The sequence below is a fragment of the Oryzias latipes genome, chromosome 12 (genome assembly GCF_002234675.1).
Source record: "Oryzias latipes chromosome 12, ASM223467v1".
Taxonomy (NCBI): Eukaryota; Metazoa; Chordata; class Actinopteri; order Beloniformes; family Adrianichthyidae; genus Oryzias; species Oryzias latipes.
This window is the reverse complement of record NC_019870.2, coordinates 8639017-8661891: the sequence shown is the minus strand read 5'-3', so window position 1 is coordinate 8661891 and position 22875 is coordinate 8639017. Positions and strand designations below refer to the sequence as shown.

Here is a 22875-nt window from a genome sequence, read left to right as displayed (position 1 = left end):
CAGTGTAAACTTGTTAACACGTTCACAACAACTGTGGTTTTGATCAAAGAAGCAAATCATTGTGTTCCTCTCATTTGGCCCTTAAGGCTCTGAAGGTCAAGTAGCCACAGGTTTACAACGGCTTATAACATAATTTAGCCAATCACAATCAAGAAAAAGGTACACAGAGTTCTTAGATAGTGCTGGGGGCTGCATATTGGGCTGGTAGAAATTTGAATGCAGGGCGCTTTTTCCCACGGGCCACACTTTGGACACGCCTGGTTTAGATTAAATGCAGCAGAGGCGACAAAGTTGCAGTTGCATTATGGTTATTCTTTCTTTTAGAAAATCAGAGCTTGGTTTAAAAAATATCAATAAATGAAATACATTTTTAATTTAAAATGATAAAATATGGATATTGCTTTTCTTTGAATGCAATTATTGCCACAGCAAAAACCCTTTTTGCTATTTTTTTATCTAAGAATACTCATTAATTGAATTTTATTTTTGTTCTAATATAAAAAAAAACTTTTCTCAACCAAACAAGTTGGTTTTCAAAATGCACGGCAAGAAGCCCCCGGTTCAAGTCCGGGCTGGGGGACCTGAAACAGAAACACCAATGGGGGACGTTTCTGTGTGGAGTTAATTGGTTCCTCTAAATTGTCCCTAGGTGTGAATGTGAATGTGTATGGGTGTGCGATTGTGGCCCTGTGTCGTTTAGACAATAGATGGGATGGATGGATGTAAATTTGACAAAGGCATTAATATTGGAACTGGTTTATTTCAAGTAGGGCTGCACAATAAATCGCAAATTTATCATTACCGCGATATCAAGCTGTGCAATACTGAATACTATGCATATCGCAAAAGACGGCAAAAATTGTGATAAATGGTTACCTTAAATGTACTAAAACAATCTTATGGCAACTTGAAGGATTTAACAAATCAAATAAAGCTCTTTATGCATTTGACCAATTGGATGGAGCCCATTTATGTTAGATGTTTGCCTACAATGTAGACAAGTGTCATTTGGAGTATATTTAAGTTATGATGACTTTTATTTAAATGAAACTGTTGCAGTGAAATGGAAATTATGTTTTGCTATTTGTTCATGTATTGCAAGTTATATTGTCATCGCAATATTAATCACTAATATCGCAATTTGCAAGTTTTCCTCATATCATGAAGCCCTAATTTCAAGCAATAAAAACAAAAGAACAATAGAAGAAAAACAAAAGAAATATTTATAAATACATAAATATAATCAAATTTAGTAACTATTTGAATTGACTAATTTTGAATTGAATATGAACCTTAAAATCAAAATGGTCAGTTTTGTGGTTTTGCAGTGATACTGTGTTAGGGTAAAGCACACGCAGTATGCATGGCTTTCCTGACTGTGGTTCTGCAAGTATAGTTATTCACTGAAAATAATAAAAAACAAGGAATGTCATAGACAAATGTGTGAAAAAAAACCTGTAGTTTTTACTATTTGCTGTAATGTTAGTCTGATATAATTCAGATTTTATTTTGTAAGCATTTGATTTGGAAGTGCATCACAATTTGACACTTCACCATTACCATTGAAAAGTGAACAGGTGCAGTCATAAATAAATAAAAAATGATCAGAAAAATCAGTAAACTCCTTCTTTAAAGGGTCTTGAATCATGCTTTAAAATCCTAGTTGTATTAATGAATGCTGTGTGACAGAAGTGTTAATAATATGTGCCAAAGACACTGAGACAGCCAGTGCAGACTCTTGTTTTTGGACTGGTTTCTGATAACAGCTTGGATGTTTTCCCTTGTTTGTGGTTTGGAGGACACAATGTCCAATTTTTTTCCAATAAAGCTTTGAAAAAAAACCCTGAAAGTGCCTAAAGACAGTGCACATTACTTTGTCTGTCAGCCCTCACTGTAACAGTTAAATTGGCATTTGTGAGCGAAGCTGCAGCGTGTCAGAGTCTCCGGCTTTGTATGCTTGATGGAGAGGTTGGGGGAACACTTTGTACTGATGTACATTTACTGCATCGCACATCTTTCTTATGCAAGAATGTGTCAAGAGCTTTTGTCTGGTGCAGCTATTTATATGAAAACCACAGAATTGTGTCCTAATCCTTCTTTAATTGGATTTTTCGACAACAGTGTCTTGAAAAAAATCCATGTAGTCTTATTGGCTACTTATGAATAACTCCAAGGATCTGGCAAACTGTTGACTCTTCTGGATAAAGTCAAATTTCTTTGAAAGAACAGAACTGGCCTCTACCTGTGGTGTTCCCCAAGGATCAGTCATCGGTCTAGTCCTATTCATCTTCTAGATGCATCCCCTGGTTGGCGCTCCTCACCAGATCAGCTCATCCTCCATAAGCAGCTTTTCTGGTCATAGCATCCCACTTTCATTAGTTGTCCTCAGTTTTGGCGTAAAAATAAGTCTAGACTTCATTTTTGAATCAAAAATCAAACATCTCTGCTAAGTTTCTGTTCTGCACCTTCAGAGAACATCTCAGCCTGTCTCTTGCTCCACCTGTCTGATGCAGAAAAATAAAGTTCATGCTTTAATTCCTTCAGACTGCAGTGCTCATCAACATCGGCAAATTGTGGTTCGCTGTGTACCACAGTACATTAGTCGGTCATTGAGCACAACCAGCATTATTATTTCAATTATAAGGTAAGTTTCAGTTTTGAACAAGTTTTAAGAGTGTAAGTGCGCCTTGTGGTTGAAAAAAAGGTGACTTAATTAGCTCTGATTTAATCTTAGTTGGCTGAATGTAACAAATTTCTGGCTGAGATGCACCACAAACAGTAAAATAAACAGGTTTTTGAATCATTGCTGACACAACACTACAACGCTTGCTTCACTGAGAGGATTCTATGTGATAGTGTGTCTTTTATTTTGAAAGGAAGTCATGTGAACACTGTCAAAAGTTTTAAACTATTTCATATTTTGGAAAAAAAGCTATTTTCTCTTTACGATGATGCTACTTATGTTAAATAAAAAAACGAACTATAGCTTATTTATATTCATTACAATAGTAACAGTAACCTAAATCAAGTCAACTTTGTGGCTTCTCCTTGGTTGTTGTCAGTGAGAAATCAGCCCGAATGGCTCTTTAAGTGTTGAAGGTTGCAGACCCCCTTGTCATAAACTTCAACATAAAATATGCTTCTAAAGAAAATATGAAAATGCAAGGTTATTTTTGAATATTCTTTATTTTTTCATGCTCTAAAATCCTCAAGTAATAATACATCAGCAGCTATATCAATGCAGAAATATTTACAAACTGTTTTATTTAATTCAATAGAACATTTGACATTGAATCTCTTTTAGAGACAATATTTTTTCATTTTGTACACAAAGTAGATCTTTGTACACAAGAACAAGTTGCTATTGTAATAAATCAATGCAAAAAGATCAGTCATATGAGCACCATATAACTATAAGAGTGCTAAGAAAGAAAAAAAGGATTTGAGTGATATATTTTCACATTTTTCTACCATTTCAGGTTTAAGGAAGTCTATACAGACTCAAACAGCACACTGATACCTGCTGAAGGTGTAACAGCACACTTCAGGTGAAGGCCATGGAGCTAAATAGAACTAATAGCCCATTTATCAGTTGTGCACTCCCTGCTCATGTGGCAGCCCAGTTGTACATTGTGCCAAACGCCTGCAGAAAGTCAACTCCTCACATAGTCCAAGCCTGAGCGAGAACTCATCACGGCTCTGCTGCCTCTAAACACAATCGGAGGTTGTGATTGGTTGTTGAAGTAGCACCTTGGACAAAGGCTGTGGTTGTGAAAGAAAGACACAGAGTGTGTGGCGACTGGCGGTTGGGCTAGCACTGGCCCAGGCTGTGCTTGATGATCTCCCGGGACTGAGGTGGGATCCTATCAGGGAAGAGCACTTGGAACTCCACCATCAAGTCGCCTCTCTGAGACGGGCTCTTGGGGAGGGGCAGACCCTCGCCCCTCAGCCGCCGGACGGCGCCGGGTTTGATCACGTCGCTGCACGGCAGAGGCATCATCCGGCTGTCCAGCGTTGGGACGTTGACTGTGCAGCCGCAGAGAGCCTGCAGACACAAGGAGGGTAGAGGAGGTTAGCCCTGCAGACCTGGTACCTGAGCCCCCAGATTTTTGAGCATCAAAGAGTCCAAATGGGACTGTGCAGTTGCACAACCGATAGACACGGTGTTCTAAGAACTTCTGTTATACAACAGAGTCACAGATGTTATAATCGCTGCTCTATTTTCTAACTGTGTGGGTGTGAAGTGTTTCAGTGACTGAAGGCAGCCAAAGCAGGAGCTGTTTGAAATGTGAGTTGCTCTGACTGTTACCCTGTGAATCTGCGCGTGGGTCGCAGAAGCTGAGTGGCTGAGACGGCATCAAAGCAGCAGTCTCTGCAGCAGGCATAGTGGCTGCACAGTGGGTGAAGAGCGATCCGTGGGCGCAGTCAGAACACAGGCTAAATTTAGCTGTTGCTCTGAGCTCTGCAGGGGCTGGTGAGGCAGGAGTGTGGTTGGCAGACTGCTGCCGTTCGGTTTGTGGGGGTCTGGCAGCTTTTTTCGAGCTGCAGCCTCAAATGCCCATATAAGGACATGGTGTTCTGTCCCCAGACCAGATTTACAAATGATGCCCGAAGAATTCAAAGTGACTAAGATTGTGTGACCTGTTAATGTGAAACAAATGTTGATGGAACTCACCTCTTTGAGGGTGATCTGGGCGGTGTAGACGATGTTGGAGCCGTCTCTCCTGTAGGTTGGGTGCTCCTCATCCCTGAGGATGAAGGTGATGTCTGCAGGGCCGCTACCGGGCGTTTCATCTCCCTCCCTGGGGAAGGTGATCTTTGTTCCTGCTTTCCAGCCTTTCTTCACCACCACATTCAGAACCTTTTCCTCACTCCTAAGACTTCGACCATCTGGGTTGAGGCGGCTGCGGGTGACCTTCACGTGCTTGGTGCAGCCATGCATCACGTCCTCCAGGGTCACCAGCAGGTCGTGCACCGCCGCTTGGCCTGGCAGCCACTGCTGGCCTTTCCGCTGACCCGCCTCGTAGCCGGCAAACCCGCCTAAGTTGGTGAAGGTGAAGCGTCTGAAGGGGTTGAAGAGGTCGTCGTCGCTTTCGGGGTCGCTACCAAAGAAGATGTCAAAGTGGTCGGACCCATGGAAGAAGGAGGAGAAGGTGGCGTGGGGGTCGGTGGGGAAGTTGTTTCGGAAACCTCCCTGGCCTGTTGAAACTCCATTTTTCAGGCCTGAAACACAGAAAATGGAATAAATTTAGCTTTTTCTGCATGATTGTACAAATTCCTTCCACCAAACTTAAGAGTTCCAAACAAACAAAAGAATTTCTCACTGAATTATTCATAAGCTTCACAGCTATCAAGCTTGCCATGCTAATGTGGTAGAATTGTAGTCATTGTGCATCAATTTTTAGCCACTAAAATGTCAGGAACACTCAATGTACCCTCCTACACCACAGCTATGAGCCAGATGGCCCTGGTTATCTAATCTATTAAAAGTGACATTCATGAAATGACTGCCTTTTTTTTTCTTAATCTCACCTTCTTCTCCAAACTGGTCATAGACGCTTCTCTTTTGGGGGTCCGTCAGAACCTCGTAAGCTTCTGCAATCTCCTTAAACTTGTCCTCCGCGTCTGGGTCGCTGTTCTTGTCTGGGTGGAACTTGAGAGCCAGCTTCCTGTAGGCCTTCTTGATCTCGTCCTCATTGGATTCGTGGGTGATGCCTAGGATTTTGTAGAAATCTTTGCCTTGAGGTTTGATGGACAGGCAAGGCACTTCCTGCTCAGACTTGGTACTTTCCTGTGAGAGCAAGATCCTTCTTTTAGTACAAGTTTTTCCTCATAAATACATCATATGAAGATGTGGCGTTGTCATGTAAAAATGAATGTGTAAAACTGAAAGTGCATTTAAATTCCAATCAGTGAAAATAAAAGTGGGGGGAAATCCCCTTCCCTGCAGAGTCTATGCTGCTGGGGAACAGGAATCTCATAGGCTGATGCTTAACTAAAAGGGAGGAGCCCAGTGAAGTCTCTTGGAGACTGAGCTTCCCTGCAGCAGCTCTCTGAATGGGAATGAATCCAAAACAACTCAACTCTGACAGTTTGTGTTTGATTTTTGGGTGAATTTTCCATGAAATGTAAATAAAACAAATAAAATAAAGTACTTACAGCTGAGGATGAGGAGCTGGAGCTGTCTCCTCTGTGCATAACCCGAACTTTGCACTTGACATTGCCGTTTTTCTGCTTCACACCGAACTGGGTCCAGATCAGAACCATGTTGAGTCAAAGACAAAGTGTCGCTGTCCACTGGCTGTGGTGCTGAAATCGCTCTGCTCAGTCGAGTTTGAGTCTGCCGGAGCTCCTCTCGGCTCTCCTTTAAATACCGCCGCCGCGGCTCGTTCACAGTCTCCTCACCCGCCCACGCAGCGGGACGGAGCTTTCCCAGACCGCCCCTTTCCTCACACGCGGCAGGGGATGCCGGTGAGCTCAGCAGCGCTCGCTGCAGAGCCATTGGTGCGCATGTGATGATGGCTCGGATGTTGCAGCCTCCCGCTCCATCTGGAGACTTGCTTCCGGAGTTCTTGAAGGCAGCTCCGAACAGACAGTCACGACACGGTACACCGAGTACTCTGCTTCAGACAGACGGAACAGACTGAGATCTGCTTAAAAAAAGGGAAAAAAAGATCTCTTTCTGGCAAAACCAGGCAGACTCTTAGCGAGCTGCAGCCCATGATCAGGTAAAACACAAACTGGCATGGCAGTTCATTAGTGCTTCAGACAGTTATATAACAGTGTAATTAGTTAACACATCGAAAATGCAGCCTGGAAACATGTTAATTTTTTTCAGTTTTTGACACATTTTGGTCCATTTTTTAAAGGTCTTTGCATCAACTAATCAGTTTTTTTTAAATACAGTCAAATTTACATAATTTCCCTGCATGCTTATTGCACCTATCCTCTTATTTGTATTGCATCTTTGTTAAACAGTTTTCATGACATTTGCAACCAAAATAAAAAAGCCCTGATCATGACCACATCACCACCAGACCTGCCCATCCACAAATCCAGAACCCCCAAGACAGGTGCTACCATATCGTTTGAGTTTTGCATTTGGCATTGTACACTAAAATAGGTAGAAATGAGCATTAGAACGTAGCTAAAAAAGAGGGCGCAGGATGCCGAAGCAGTAATGAAACTACTTCTGCATCAGCCAGGCAAGAGCAGCCAGGCAAGAGCAGCCAGGCAAGAGCAGCCAAGCACAGCGGCGACAAGCATATGAGCTCCGCCTCTCCACTCTGCTTTTTTGGGGTCTCCTGCGCTGCATGGCAACACAAACGGCACTTAGATTCCCTCGTCAGGTCAAGTGTGACCAAAAAATGATCCAGTGCAGTCTTTATCTGGAAAGTAACAGAGTTTTTCTATGGCACCAAAACAGACGGGAACGTTCAGTAAAAAGTGTAGCTGGAAAATGTTACCCATGTAGATGGACAGTTCAGTACAATTTTTAGGTTTTGCTGATTCTAATTTTGTTGATCTTTATTAACATTTAATATTTGAGTTTCTGTTGTGAAAGATTAAATAAACATGTATAAAAACATTAAAAAAAAGATGTGATAACTGTGCTCCCCCCAAAATAAACAACAGCCCCCCGATCTAAACTAAAAATTTACTGGAGTCGGAGCTGTCCACCACTAAACTAAACAGTGATTGTGCTAATTTATTATTTATCTTTATGAAATGTACCAGTCTTGCCAAACGGCACTGGTTTGTGATTTGTTCAGACACAAACTGTCAAAGCTAAAAAGTAATGTGTTGTGTTTATAGAGAAGAGGCTGTTTCTTGACAGTCTTCAAATCACACTTTTTTTTTCTTTAAAGTGTTCTGCCACCGGCTTTTACACCTACCTTGCGGTGGGGTTTGTGCTGGAGCTTGGCTCGCCAGTTTGTGTTGTTTTCCAGCTTGATCTCAGGTGACTTTGCTGGGTCCTCCACTCCTGAAGAGATTGACAGCTGCCTATAACTTTTCAAAGGCAGCTGCCAATCATCTTTTGATCCATTGTAAAAGTGTTCCCGGTGGTCTTTTAATTATGATTATTCTGTTTTTTGCCAAAATATAAAACCTGTGTCATTTTCCTGGACAGAGTTTCTACAGAGCTGCAGTAGTTTATTAGAAATTCGCCTCTCAATTTCTCCTTTGGCGTGAAGCAATCTTGCCCCCTCCGCCCAACCAGTTACTGAGAGCTCTCTGTTTACACTCTCACCCACTAGCTTACAGCCCCTCACAACCCCAACCTAAGATTAGTGGTGCAGCAAAAAGGGTGAGCAATATTCGAGCTATAAAGCTGTAAAGTTTTCAACGAGGAAAATGAAGACCAACATGGATCTATTTGTCTACAAGTGGATGCATAAGAATGGAGCCTGCCCAGTGTATTTTCTACATAACAAAAAAGCTCTTATTCCAATGGCATTTTTTCATCTGCTCCTTATTCACAATAATTTGAATAAAGAAATACTCAGAAATCCAATTTTAAGCTTAGATTTCCTTAATATTTGTCTTTTATAATAAGAAAAATGACGCAAGAACATGTTAAAAACACCCAAAACACAATTGAAGTGGGTCTGTAAAAATGCCTAGGCTGCCCAAAGTGGGCTTTTTGTAATTTTGTGTGTATCACTCATTCAGTGATATAACTCCTTTGTTCTGCAGAAGGAGCCTGCAGCACATTCTGGTTTTTGTTAAACATAGTTTATTTAGCTCCCTTTTAAAAAAAAAGAACAAATGTTCCAAAGTGATGGTAAATTTCTGTTTCATTGTGTTGTAACCATAAAAGCCCTTATTTGCTCATATTTTACATAAGGAGTGTGAACTTTATCATAACCCAAAAGAAAAACATGACAAAGTGCAGCACTGAGGCGTTCCAGTGACCAACTTTCTATTTTCTGCGGCTTTTAATGAGCTTTGTCAGGAGGCAGCCACCCCCACACAGGTCTGCTGCTTTTTCTGTGTGCTGGGACAATGAAAGCAAACCTGTGTGCACCGGCCACTTGACAGCAAACATCTGTGGGAGGCAAAGGCAGCTTTGAGTTATGCAACAGAGCATGGACTAAAATATCCTCCTGTTTGATAAATGCTAACGCACTGTAAAGCTCTCTGGATTATAAAGTAAATGCTGATTATTCAGCCATGTACCTTTTAAAGCTAATCATTTTGTTTTGGCTCATATTTAGTTTCAGTTGAAAACATTCGTCCAGGAATAGAAAAAAGGTACACCACATTCATGTGGAGAATTCTAAAACCTGTTATTAAGGCTGTCGGTAAAAACAACAGGGGAGGAAAGTTCTTGCTTCCACATAAATGTCACTTCAGGTATGTATAAAATCCTAATTTGCTCCAGTGAGTTGAGTGATTACTTAGGTTTAAAAATTGCTCAGTTTTTTAATTTTTTTAATAACTTCAAATCAAAGCTTCAAATAGCAATAAATTGTCTTGCATTTCTTTGCCCCCACTGCCTCTTAGTTGTTTTTAATCATCGATGAATCACAATATTCTGATAGGGGTATAAAGGCTTTAAGACCCACTCCAATGAAAATGTTTTTTTTGTGTGTGTGTGTTTTTAACATGTTTTTGTGATAAGATAAGAAAAAATAATCTTAAAACTACCCTCCTGAGGATTATTCAACACTCTTGAGTTATTTCTTTTACCCAATTCTTGGGCATTTCTGTTGGGATATATTTTTGGGTTATATTTTGGAAAAACCTTTGTGATTATAGTGGTTTCATTTAATCCAGTTTATGATTTTTTTTGTTAAATTTTTAAAACATTTTCATTAGTTAAAATTACCCAGAAAAAAGTTGGTTTCTTTTTAACCTCGAATTTGGGTTAAACAAATTACAACGCAGTTTGATTATGATATAGCAATCAACCTTTGCTACAAAGTCAAAAGCGCTTGTTGTGTTGATTTTTGGTCAAAAAACGGGAATACACACAAACGAAACCGTTGGTTCTCATCTATTATGAAAGAGAACCCTCTCAATGTTCACTGAAATGACTTAAATTGTTAAAAATTAAAAGGATTCTTAAAAAATTACAGACAATCAGTCGTTGCTTTAAATTAATATAAAAAGACAATGAAACAGGTCTGGGTAAAGCCGTGTTGTGAACTGACTGATGTGTTTGACCTTATTGTCTTGTAGGTACAGCTTTGTTTACATTGTACTATTCTGTTTTAGTAAAGCTTCAATAGCATTGTCTGATTTTTAATGTTTGATTTTCAGTAACATTATTTATTGTAACTTTGTCAGTCACACATTCATTCTGTGGCTGTTGTGATATTTTCCTCTGATACCAGCGGGGTATCATCAGTCCTGTCCAGGTAGGGATGAATGCTAAATGTTTGTGTCAGCCAAAAGGTCAGAGGTCAGATCAGTGGTTGTATTTTGAGAAGTCCCTTTTTGTAAGTTGTGTGTTGAATTTGACAACTGTTGGTGAAAAACATAGTTTGTGTCAGACTGTCACACTGGACAAGGTCAAAAGTAACCTCAACAGTACTCTTTGATTTAAATACAACCACAATAAAATGTAACATAAGTCTTGTTTTCGGTAATGTTTATATTTAATTTTAGGTATTTGTATAATTTTTGTGTTTTTAAAAGTGTTTGAGCATGAAAATGGCTTTATGTAAAAAAAAGAATTGTTATTCTTCAAAGGTCTATATCATGCTTCTCTTAAGACTTTTAGAGTAAAGTGTATCCATATGATTATGTTACCTTTGGCACACTAAAGAACAATTTTTGAATTTGTTATTTTCGCGAGCTATTTTCCTACCCGAAAGGAAGACGACTCGATCTCTGAGGCAGACTCTAGGTTGACGTCATGAATAGGCGGCACCCACAAGGAGAGCCCTGTCTGCGTCCCGTCCGCGAAAACAAACTTTTGCAAAGATGGATGTGCATATTATGCATTTAAAATGAAAGCGTTTTAGCTGATCATGACTAGCTCAGCGGAGAAAGTGGGTGTGTTAGTCTGGGGGGTGGTGGAAGGGGCTGTTCTCATCGGTCTACATCACAATGTGAGAACCCGCTCGTTTTTGTGGGTTAGGAGGGGCTGGTGCATAGAACGCAGGTTTTTAGAGAAATGCTTTGAAATGTTGAATAGAGCAAAATACCGCTTTGAAATTTTTCATGAGGAATTAACTATAGAATACACTTAAAAGCTAAAAAAAAAAAAAGGTGGTTTTGCATGGTATAAACCCTTTAACAAAAGGACTAAATGTGAATCTCCTACTGTCATTTGAAAGGAAAAAACATGTTGGGATTAAATAAATAAACTGATCTCAATGTTTTACAGTCACATGTTTATAATTTTCACTACATAAGCATAAGTTGATAAATTGCAGCAAGTCAACTGCTCCAACTCTATTTCTTCCTCCAATTGGGTTTGGTGCAACTGCACATGCAGGATTATGACACAGACTTCACTGCAGCCAAGGAAAACTGTGTCATAGGGAGCGGACATACATGGAAGTGCTTCCTCCCCGGTGAAGATTCCTCCAATGAGGGATGGAGGTTCCTGGGGATCCTCCTGCTGTCATACAGGAAACGGAAGACAAATTTGGTTTGGAAGAGTCTGAGCCAGGAGCATTTGTGCATCAGGCGGCAGCTCTCAGATACTATTCACAGCTTTAGCAGGATGCAGTGAATCAGAAGCGGCGACATTCATTCTCCTCGCCCACGGGAACAGTTTGACTGTACGTGTTTGGCCTGTTTTTCACACAATCTCGTATTTTCTCGCAGAAACACAAAATGGCGTGTGAGTCTCAGGGAAAAGGATGCTAATTAAAGCATCATGTAGCACAGTTGCTGTTAGATATCAATCAGACTGACAGCAGCCTGGTGTTCTCGTGATGTTTCACTGTTCTGACACATTCAGAAGTGACTCCATCCCAGAACATTGATAAATGTTCACTTGAGTCAAAGATTATTCCTAAAATCCATACAATTTTGGTTTTAAGCCATGAAAAAATTTACTCTGTGTGTATCTAAAAAGACACTGAATTATATAAATATCACATGGAATGAAAGAACAGTCTGGTGACACTCCTCCAGAAGAAAATATAGGAGGAGGTTACTTTCAATTTAAGGAAAAGATAGAAAGAGTGACCTTAAGCTTGATCAAATCCCTGGGGTGACAGCAAACAAAATGTTTTAAATCAATTTATTTATCATTTAAATCAAATCATCATGAGTTTTCAAGCATTGTCAAAGCAAAGCACATTAAACCATAAAAGTGCCAAAGGTTTTATAGATTTTAAGAATCGCTCACGATGCTATACTTGATCCACTGTTTAGAAATCTTCAATACCTCACTACATAACATAACATAACAACCTGTGTATATTACAAAAAAGAGCAGTAAGAACAATTTATTAAGTTGTTAACATCACACTAATAAGTTCATTTTAAAATGATAGATTCAATAATGTTTCGGTTCAGAAGAACACAAAATATTACCAAATTAAGTGGTTATAGTCTTGGAAAAAATTGGAATAATCTAAATGATGAGCAATATAAGCAAATGTAATTAGAATTGTAAAATTGTAAATGAATAAGCAACAGTTTAAGTCAATTTAAGCAAAAGTAATTAGCTTTTGATAAATTTAGTTAAGGGCGAAGGGGAAAAAAATCTACTTTTGTTACGCAAACTGGTTGTATGTATGTTGTATGGACACTTTATTAGGTACACTTTGGTAGTAGTTTGTCAGACCCCTTTCTGCCTCCAAAACTGCCTTAATAATTGGTGGCATAAATTCAACAAGGTACTGGAAACATTCCTCTGAAAGTTTGGTCCATATTGACATGATTTCATCACGCAGTTGCTGCAGATTTGTCGGCTGCACATCCATGATCTCCCGTTCCACCACATCCCAAAGGTGATCTGTTGGATTGAGATCTAGTGACTGTGGAGGCCGTTTGAGTCTAGTGAACTTGTTATGTTTAAGAAACCAATCTGAGATGATTCCAGCTTTATGGCATAGTGCCTTATCCTCCTGGAAGTAGCCATCAGAAGGTGTGTACACTGTGGTCATAAAGGGATGGACATGGTCTGCAATAACACTCAGGTAGGCTGTGGCATTGTAACTATGCTCAGTAGGTACTAGGGGCCCCAAAGTGTGCCAAGAAAATATCCCCCACACCATGACACCACCACCACCAACCTGAACTGTTAAGACAAGGCAGGAGGGATTCATGCTTTCTTGTTGTTGACGCCAAATTCTGACCCTAACATCCAAATGTGGCAGCAGAAATAGAGACTCATCAGACCAGGAAACATTTTTCCAATCTTCTATTGTTTAATTATGGTGAACCTGTGAATTGTAGCCTCAGTTTCTTCTTTCTTCTTCAGTTTTTCTCTCACAGGAGTTTCACCCGTTGTGGTCTTCTGCTGCTGTAGGCCATCTGCCTCAAGGTTGGATATGTTGTGTGTTCAGAGATGCTCTTCTGCAGACCTCAGTTGTAACCAGCAGTAATTTGATTTCCTGTTCTTTCTATCAGCTGAAACCAGTCTACCCATTCTCCTCTGACCTCTGGCATCACTAAAGCATTTACGCTCACAAAACTGCCGCTCACTGGATATTTTTTCTTTTTCAGACTATTCTCTGTAAACCCTAGAGATAGTTGAGGGTGAAAATCCCAGTAAATCAGCAGTTTCTGAAATACTCAGACCAGCGCGTCTGGCACCAACAACCATGCCACCTTCAAAGTCACTTTAATCACCTTTCTTCCACATTCTGATGCTCAGTGTAAACTGCAGTAGATTGACCATTTCTACATGCCAAAATGCATTGATTTGCTGCCATGTAATTGACCGATTAGAAATCTGTGTTTACGAGCAGATTGGACAGGTGTGCCTAATAAAGAGCCCATCTGGTGTACATTTTCACTTTTATTTAAAACTGCTTAAAATCTCACAAAAAATAGAAACGATTACAGCAGTTATTTCAGTAAATACATAATTCATCACAGCTCAAATATATTCAGTATGATTATGAGTTTGCCCAGTTAGATTAATTTTTTTCTCTGTTCAGCTTCATCTTTGACTTAACCTGGCCTACATTTTAAAATGAAGCGTGCTATTCTTAGCCGACAGATAGACAGCCTGGAGAAACCAGCCTGTGCTGCTTTTTGAACTGCATGTAGCTGACAACCGCTAAGAGGTCTCATCCTTCCTGCTACTTTTCTTTTCCTGTTGTTGTGGGAACAGCGAGTGCTGTCTGCAGGGGACTCAGGAAAGTGATTCACACTGCTGGGAGAAAGCGGCTCAGGCCCATGTGAGGTGACACCATCCTCTTCTCACAGCACCCCATCACTAACACCTCTACTAGCCTTCAAAGGGCGCATGATGAGTTGACATTGTTTTAAAGGCCACCTCACTGCTGTACCCCAGAGATTACATTGCAGGAAGTTTTCTTCTATTATAACTGTAAAGTTAAGGCAGAGGGAAAGTGTTCAATTTAAGCACATTACACAAGAAAGGGGTCATCTAATAGCAGTGCATTATCTATGACCAATCAAAGTAATCACATTTTCTCAGCTCTGTTCCCTTCACTCGTCTCGCACCTTCTCCCCCTGGTGTGCTGCTGCTCCCACACATGTCTGGGAGTGTGACTGGCTCCTGTGTTTCCCACTGGCTAGACTCGAGCCTTATGCACCGGCGCATCAGATAAACAAGCAAACAGGCAGGTGGCGAACGAGACACAGAGATACTTCTGAAAATATAAACTCAGACTCAGATGGAGCCGCACTGTCGTCTGACATTTTCCTCTCAACTAGATCAGAATCTGCCTGGAAAGTAAGAGGTTATACTCATAGGAGGAGATGGAGGAAGATGGAAGACTGATGAAGAACAGAGGGTTCACAGAAAGTGGTGGAAGCAGGAAAAGGAATAAAGATGAGGCTGGGATGTGAAATCTGCACTGATTAAACCCTGCAGAGTTTGAACTGTGCTTTCTGAAAGCAATAACTGGCTTCCCTTTAACACTGGGCCTGTAAGCATTATCTAATAACACATTTGCTACCATAAAAATTCATAAAATGCCTTAAGAAATGGTTTCCCCTCCCCCTTGTAAGGCACTAAAGAGTTTTTCTTTGTAATGTGCTGCCCTCTGCAGAACCATGAGCAACACTGCAGGGGAACCTATTAAAAATAACCCATCTAAACTAGCATTTTACATAACCAATCTAGTTACATAAGAGTTCTTAAAGGACATATCATTATCATGCAGATTCATATTTGGTGACTCTCCACTTTCATTCCCTCCATTGCTTCTTGGATGCTGCTCTGAGCCCTCCCCCACGCCTTTAATTGTCTCAGGTAGCGTCGGTTTTCCTCGGGGTAGGAAACCGCAGCCAGAGGAAGCCTGCACAGGGCTGGGTTCTCGGAGGAGAGGAGGAGGAAGATGAGAGTCGACAGGCAGAAAGGCCACGTGCAGGCTGGTAATGAAAGCTGAGAGGAGATGCCACAGGAGAGGGGAGCGTGACACTTCATATGTCAGACACCTGCGGAGGATTTTCACAGTTTGACTCCGGAGGAAAGTTACTTACCACAGACATGAGTTTTGAGGTTGCCGAAGACACGTATGCACAGAAAAATGCTGGAATAAGTAGAGTTGGAGTTAGTTTTGCCGGTATCTGTTTGATGATGGATGCTTTCAGACTCACCGCATGTGAGAGCCAGTATGTGGGTTTGCCAAGTTAAAGCATAGAACACCCCTCCAATGGCAATGCAGGATAAGACGCTGTTATATCCCCAAAGCCCTGAGTAAACATCAGCGGGAGGGGCAGCCAGAGCCAGTCCTGCACAACAAGACCAAAAAAAAAAAAAGTTCAGAATACTATTTCAAATTATGTTTCATTTGAAGGAGTGCCCCACAGACAGCAGTTATAACCGTCCCTTACCTGTGCACAGGCCAGCAATAGAGCCCAGGATGGCATGAAAACAGATAGTTGGTGAGCAGAGCAGCAGGGCCAGCAGGATGACACCTCCTGTCCATGGATTGTCACAACCAAACACTTGACCGACACCGACTGGCACCGACAAAAATACCTGCACATGGAAAGCCTCCATTCAGTTCCTGTATGGATCCAACTTCACATTTTCATCTCAGGAAAAGAGAAAAGTATCCTGTCTACAATACAGGTTTATTAAATTGTTTGGCTTTTTTTGAATGTGAAATATTATAATATGCCTGAAAGTTAATCACAAGTGATTCTCTTTTTTGGTGTCAAACCTGGAAAATCAGTCAACATGGATGATGTCCCTTATAATTCACGAATATGCCAACTGTTGTAAAAGTGATTATGGAGGAGAAATTTATAATCATGATTTCTGCCCCGACAGATTTATAAAACACCAAGTCTGTCAAATATTGGAATAGAGCTGTGAAAAAAAAAGCCTGGAGCAAGATTCACACAGGTGAAGATGCATCGTTTCGACATTTCACACCAAACCTCTTCCAACAGTAGGTGGAAAAAAAGCGCTAGTAAACAGTAGATTGGAGTTGCCGTGGTATAGTAGCAGAGCAGTCGGCTTCTAATTAGAAGATCGTAGGTTTGGTTCCTGCTTATCCTTCCCGTGTGTCGAAGTGTCCTTGGGCAAGACACTGAACCCCATTTTGCTCCTGATGGATATAAGTTTGCCCTAGTGTGTGTGCATGGGTGAACAGGACCGTGACTGTAAAGCGCTTTGGGCCTTAAAGGAAGGTATTAAAGCGCTATATACTGTAGGTATACGGCATTTACCAAAAACAAATACCACGCCTTCCCCAAACAGTAGCTGGGACAGACTCCAGCAACTTCATGACTACGAAAAGGATTCAGCAGGTTCCGAAGATGGGTTTAAAGTAAAGAGTTTTTATTATCATCATCATTTCCTTCTTGGCTTCAAAACATGTACCTGGGACAAATTTAGGCTTTCAGACTCATTCACATGCAGACTTGTCTTTGGCTGAAAATCCACCTGAGAGAGCAGAAAGAGCAGGTTTCAGTCTCACTTGTCTCTCATAAATGCATCATGTCAGACCTGAAACTGACAGCATACCTGCGGGAAGAATGGGTGAGCAGCTCCCATGGTTGAGCTGTGCAGACATATCAGGATGTTAAAAGGCAGGGTGAAAATTGGGACGTCCCATTTGCTGGTTATTGCAGACAAAGCACTGGAGACTACAGGGCTGTGAAGAGAAGCAGGAAATGAAGTTTCAATTGGATGCAAATGTGAACGACACCTAATTTGGTCTTGTTAATCTCGGGGTGGAATTAAAGCCAAATTTAATGAATAATTCGCCTCATCCTCCTCGTCAGGCGCCATCAGTAAAGGCTGCTCTACTGTTTTTTTTTCTCTCGATTTGACTCACCACAACATGGATAATAAGACGTTTGGAATAAAGAGCCACAGATACCAGTCTCCTTTGGCAGAGAACACAGCCATCAAGATTCCAACCAAAGATCCATTGTAGCCGTGTAATCCTGCTGACACAGCATCCCTGAGATGAACACAAAACATTTAGCTGACATGAGCGGGGGGGAAAAAAGACTAGGAAGAGAAAAAAGATCCCAGAGGAAAGTATCGAACCTGTTTTGCCTCAGCGCGATGGCTGACACTGTGGAGATAGCAGTACCCAGCAGACCGTTCAGAGCACACCATGGGTTCTGCAGGAAGAGTCCGCCCACAATAAGGAGCCCGCTGAGACTGTTGTTGACAAACATGACCTGAGCCACCCCTCGCAGAATGTAGTCAATCAGCTGGATCGCCAAAATCTGCCCTGTTAGAGCCAGACGCAAATGTAACCTTTAAGGTTAAATGCTTTACTCCACTGGTGACACTGGAGTGAATAATCACCTACTTTTCACCCACTCGCCCCACGGCCGCATGTCACCCGTAAAACCCCAGAGAGCTCTGAGGACACCAGAGCAAAATGGTTCTGAAGCCGAGTTGATGGTTTCCACTTTTGCTGTCAAAGAAAACCAGTGTTTGATGACAAATATCTGTGCGTTCATCCTACATCAACAGCTGGACAGAGCGGCAGCTCCACTGTTGTCAGGTGTGATGGAGCAGAGTCCGTCACACCTGACAGGGAGAGACAGAGAAGTAGCCCACCCTCTAACATCATTCACCTCCACCACATAAACGCCGCCGTACTCACTCATATGCTTAACGTGGTCACTTAACCCCTTTTACCTCACGCACACATTAGATCCCCAGCTAGACAGAGTCCCCGCTAATCTATGGCACCTTTCCATAAGGAAATGGGCAAGCAAACATCACCAGACACCTGAGCTGATGTGGTCTGCAGATTAACCACACCCGTAAAGTGTGGCCATCATGTGTGCTTTTCTGAAGACTTTTGGTACATTTTCTGGGGATTTTATGTTAATGTTTGTGTGAGTGAATTCTTCAATGTATGTTATATGAAGGGGGGCTTTGGTCACATGCACCTGTGTAGAGGGTTGACCTGTATAGGTGCTGTGGGCTTTTAGGTTGTCCAGGCCAATGGAAGGTTGTAGACAGGAGCAGCTATGGCTTAAAAGGAGCACAGGTGTGTGCATTGCAGTTCCCTGTAGGCCCGTGCAGCCACCTTAAGGGACGTCATGAAAATCAAACGGACAATTGTTGTGAGTGTGGTGTTTTCTGAAGTGTCTGTAAGGCCAATGTAAGTTGCATGCACTTTTGTTGTACAGGTGATGCTGTCGTACGGTTCTCTTGCGCCATATTGTAGTCGTTAGTAAGGTGTGAGTACTAACTCCTTACTGGCAACACACAAATGCCGCAAACAAGAGGATCAGGATCTTTTTCTTTCACAGCTCTATTCCAATATATGAAAGACTTGGTGTCATATAATTCAAGCCGGACACAAACCGCACTCATTAATTCCTCCTCCATGATCAAATTTCAAATGTTTGGCACTTCTGTGAATGACAGTTTTTTCCAATTGCTAAAACACTAAGTGCCCCTCTCCAAACCAGTTGATCAATTGCTTTAACTCTTTTTATCAAAAACATCACTCTTTGGTCTAAACACACAGTTTGCAATACTCTAGTCTACTCTTTGCAGAACACATGACACATTCTCACTTTTAAAACATAGTTGGCATTCACAACACACAGATGCAAAGGGCAACACTCCAGAACTGTAAATAGCAAAAACTGCAATCACTAGATGCTACCTGCCCTACAGCTGACCCGTCCACCCACCAACGGCAGGGTGTTTGCTGCTTGGCGTTCTGTGGAATGAAGAAACTGAGAATGCAGCAAAATTACCAACAGAAAGAAGAAACCTGTCTGTATTTTTGGCCTGAAGGGTTTGTGTTTGTTTTCCATGTCTCAGGATTTCATAAGTCATTTTTTTTATTACCTTTAACCTTTGAGCTGGATGTAAAAACAAAAGAGTTCAACAACGGGTTTACTTTACAAGCTCAAAGCCTCCAGCAGGGACCAGTGTTATCACAGACAAGATGCCTGATTTACAAAACAGAAAAAAAGATGACAAAAAACAAAACAAAGCTCATGTTTTTATTGTTTCCAAAACTGGACAGCATGTGTATGAGTTGGTGAAAGCTGTGTCTGTGTTGACTGGGTCATGTGACTGGACATGTTTCGTTGATTGGTGGATTCCTCAGGATGCTACATTCTCACCAGGGTCTTCAGTAATCTTAGCTCCTTGAAGATTTCTAAGGCTCAATCAATATTTCACTGATGAGGATGTCCGATTTTGCAAGGACTCTCATGCAAAAGAGGTTTTTAATCTCATCGGAAACATTCTGATTATATAATAAATAATAATAATAAAAAGTTTTGATTTGCAGATATTAGCATGAGATATGCTAATAGGGAACCTGGCTGTGGCCTTGGACCATAACTCTGTGACCTGAGGTGCTCAGCTACCTGCAGATTCTAACAATCCCATGTCCAGGTTAGTGTTGAAGCCAGAAAAAAATGTGTTTTTAGTTTTTTGTAAGTTTTTTTTACACTTTATTTACTTTTATAATTATTCCAAATAAGAAGTCACCAACAACACAATCATCTAAACTCTGTGATGTCGTCAGGTAACATTGGTCTGACTCACACTAACTTAAATTTAAATTGTGACTGAACACTGAAACCTGAATATCAAGTTTGAAATGTTAAGGATTTAAAAACATAATTATTGAATTTGATAGCAGTAATTTGTTTTCTAGTAAGGTAAAATATAGAAAAACCTAATGAAGCAAAAAAAAAAAAAAAAAACTTCCCCTCTTGCAGCTAATAATGGTTGGCTTTATCTCAGCTCCATGGCGGCTGTAAAAGAGCGGAGCCTCTCATAAATTCAGATTAGCGGTTCACCAAGATGAGAAAAACTGCCTCCACGTGAGTCAACTACTCCAGAATGTTTCCCGAAGTTAAAATATCATCTGACAATCATCACATCTGAAAAAAACTCTGCAACAAGGCTCAAAACGATACCGGATTCCTTCAAGCAGCTCTGAAAAGCAGGTATTGAACAGAAATGGAAATCACCATCTGAGAGTACAGTTTCCTGTGCCATCTGCAGCTGCAGATTAAAGCTCCGTCATGCAAATAGGAAGCCATGTGTGGACGGGATTCAAAAATGTGGCTTCCTCCTCTGGGCTGAAACCCATTTAAATGGAGTGAGGCAGAAAACTGTTCTGGGTTATAAATTTCAATTCTTTCTTTCTTTCTTCTTTTTTTTTAAATTATAGCTGCCATGTTTACTCATTTAAATCCCCTAAACATCTTCCACCCAGAGGGTTCTAATCAACTTTAGGGTAAGCTGTGGTTAAGCAAACTTCTCTTTCTAACTTACATAAAAATATAACATTTTAACATTATTTTCTTATTCTGCAACAATTTATTTTGTTTTTTTTATTGTGAAATAAAAATACATTTAGGGGGATTCACAGAAATGTATAATAAGTTTATCTAAATTTCTTTTTAAAATTTTTATTCCCACAAAAAAACAAAAATAAATAGACGCAAACTTGTTTTTTCTTTGTGACAACGTGTGGCAATGACAGATGAGCAGAAAGAAAAAAAAACATAATAGTTTTGCCTCTTTGATTTAATTATTGAACCATCGGTGCACTTTTTCCCCCCCATTTTCTCGCTCTTAAAGCTGTTGATGTGGCAGCCTTCATGGGTTTATTAGGATTTAAGTTCTGTTTGTGCGTATATTAAATATTGACCTATAGGTCCCATATTCTGCTACTCTATATAGAATTCTCTTCCTCCAGATCTACGCAATACCAACTCGCTGCCACTGTTCAAATCCAAACTCAAGACTCACCATCTCTACAAACAATCATACAGTTAATCCATTCAGTTAACACAACCTCATTTGTCTGTTTTTCTATCCTGTTTTTATCCTGTCTTTATGTCTTTATGTTTACTCATACTTTACTCTGATAATTTCTGATTGATGTTTTATTCTGTTTTTCTTATTTTTAACCTTGTACAGCGACCTTGGGTGACCTGAAAGGCGCTTGAAATAGAATTTATTATTATTATTATTATTATTATTATTATTATTATTATTATTATTATTATTATTATTATTATATTAGGACGCCTTACCTGTTCAAGCAGGAATATACTTATTTTGTTGCTTTTCGTAATTTGAAAAAAGGTCAAATAAACAAAATATTAATCATTTTATTCCCTCAGTTGAGAGTGACACTAGAAAGCGTTACCTGCACACAACTGTGCAAAGTCTATCTTTGAGTCTTTTTATATGTTTGTGTTTGGAAGAGTGATCAAAGATTTCCAAAAACAGCATCCCACTGTGACATCCTGTGTCGGAGCTCTCTGCAGGAAAGCCTGGGCGTAGTTTTTCTGTTCAGAGAGCAGTAAACATTTGATCCTTCATGTTAAATCGCAGCATTTTTCTTTTTCATTGTGGCAGAATTTCCACTTTTTTCCCCTCATGTTTCATCAACAGACAAGAGAGATGTTAACACAGGCAGGACTTTAGTTCTCTCATTGGAGTGTTTGCAGTTAGAGTTTAGGTTATTTTTTAGCAGTGTTTTTTTGGGTCAATTTTTACATTTTTATCACTAAAATATCTGTTTAATGAAGTTTTTTTATCTTAATTAAGATTGAATGTTTTGTTTTTTGTAAGACAGCAAATGATTGAATTGGGAGCTGAGTAAACCCAGAAACGTACTTTGCCTTAAAATGAAAAAAAGAAAAAGAAATCTGAATCTTAAGATCAAAAGACCCTTGTTTTTTTTATTAATTTATTTAAAAAAAATACAAGGGTCTTATTTTATTTTCTGTCTGGCAGGAAGAAAAACATTTTTAAGAACATTTTTTTTAGTTTCTAAATGACTATATTTTTTCTTACATTAAGAATAAGACATTTTTTTGTTCCATTGGAAGATTCTTTGCTTTTTAAACTATTTATTTCAGAAAACTTTTTTGATTTGATTTGATTCAACTTAAATATTATTTAAGGAAGAAAAATGCAGTAAAAGGTACAGAATAAAGTAACAAATGAAGATATTAAAATAGTAAAGTGTAACAAACTAAATCTGCATCTATAATCAATAAGTCAAACCTAGATTGTTCTTCTTACCTGTCTCCATACTGAAAATAATTTTCAGGTCTTTGGAACAACATACTTTGAAGAAATTCCAATCCTCTTGCTTTTAATGGACCTGAGACCAAAGTCTCCCATGCAGCAGCTAAGCAGGGCGGACAATGCTCTTAGCAGCAGAGGAATTTCCGAATGAAGCAAAAGAAAAGCTTTTGTTCCAGAACGACTACAGGAGAACAAAACACTGCAGCTACTGCAGAGTTTGCACTACTTTCAGTGATGGTTGATGTGCAGGTGGACTT

General features: G+C 40.2%; 2 protein-coding genes across 4 annotated transcripts; both read right to left on the bottom strand.

Annotated features, from left to right (window-relative positions):
* Positions 1-3247: 3247 nt before the first annotated feature.
* On the bottom strand, positions 3248-6368 carry LOC101168635 (dnaJ homolog subfamily B member 5). Its single transcript, XM_011481564.3, has 4 exons — positions 6160-6368; positions 5533-5791; positions 4676-5223; positions 3248-4045 (listed from the first exon to the last, which is right to left on the bottom strand). Exons 1-4 carry the CDS (start codon positions 6265-6267, stop codon positions 3812-3814), a joined length of 1149 nt encoding a protein of 382 aa, XP_011479866.1. The 5' UTR covers positions 6268-6368; the 3' UTR covers positions 3248-3811.
* A 5822-nt stretch (positions 6369-12190) lies between these two features.
* Positions 12191-22843, bottom strand: LOC101160426 (urea transporter 1). 3 transcript variants are annotated; one of them, XM_020707569.2, is made up of 10 exons: positions 22613-22842; positions 17889-17996; positions 17618-17807; positions 17445-17528; positions 17087-17216; positions 16943-17005; positions 15946-16093; positions 15709-15843; positions 15592-15641; positions 12191-15493 (listed from the first exon to the last, which is right to left on the bottom strand). In XM_020707569.2, the coding sequence occupies exons 1-10, from the start codon at positions 22620-22622 to the stop codon at positions 15275-15277; spliced, it is 1137 nt and encodes a 378-aa protein (XP_020563228.1). In that variant the 5' UTR covers positions 22623-22842; the 3' UTR covers positions 12191-15274. The 3 variants fall into 3 exon arrangements, with proteins under 3 accessions (XP_020563228.1, XP_011479961.2, XP_020563229.1); XM_011481659.3 differs by having other exon boundaries at positions 17400-17528; positions 22613-22840; XM_020707570.2 differs by lacking the exon at positions 15592-15641 and having other exon boundaries at positions 12191-15480; positions 17400-17528; positions 22613-22843.
* Positions 22844-22875: the final 32 nt, after the last annotated feature.

Excerpts from the sequence above, each read along its gene's own strand:
- LOC101168635 (XM_011481564.3), bottom strand. The coding sequence starts at position 6,267 with ATGGTTCTGATCTGGACCCAGTTCGGTGTGAAGCAGAAAAACGGCAAT. Across the intron at positions 5,224-5,532 it reads TGACCAGTTTGGAGAAGAAG|GCCTGAAAAATGGAGTTTCA; the intron begins GTGAGATTAAGA and ends TCTGTGTTTCAG. Across the intron at positions 4,046-4,675 it reads CCCAGATCACCCTCAAAGAG|GCTCTCTGCGGCTGCACAGT; the intron begins GTGAGTTCCATC and ends TTGTGTCTGCAG.
- LOC101160426 (XM_011481659.3), bottom strand. Across the intron at positions 17,529-17,617 it reads ATCGCGCTGAGGCAAAACAG|GGATGCTGTGTCAGCAGGAT; the intron begins GTTCGATACTTT and ends TGTTCATCTCAG. Across the intron at positions 15,642-15,708 it reads CATACTGGCTCTCACATGCG|CATTTTTCTGTGCATACGTG; the intron begins GTGAGTCTGAAA and ends TACTTATTCCAG.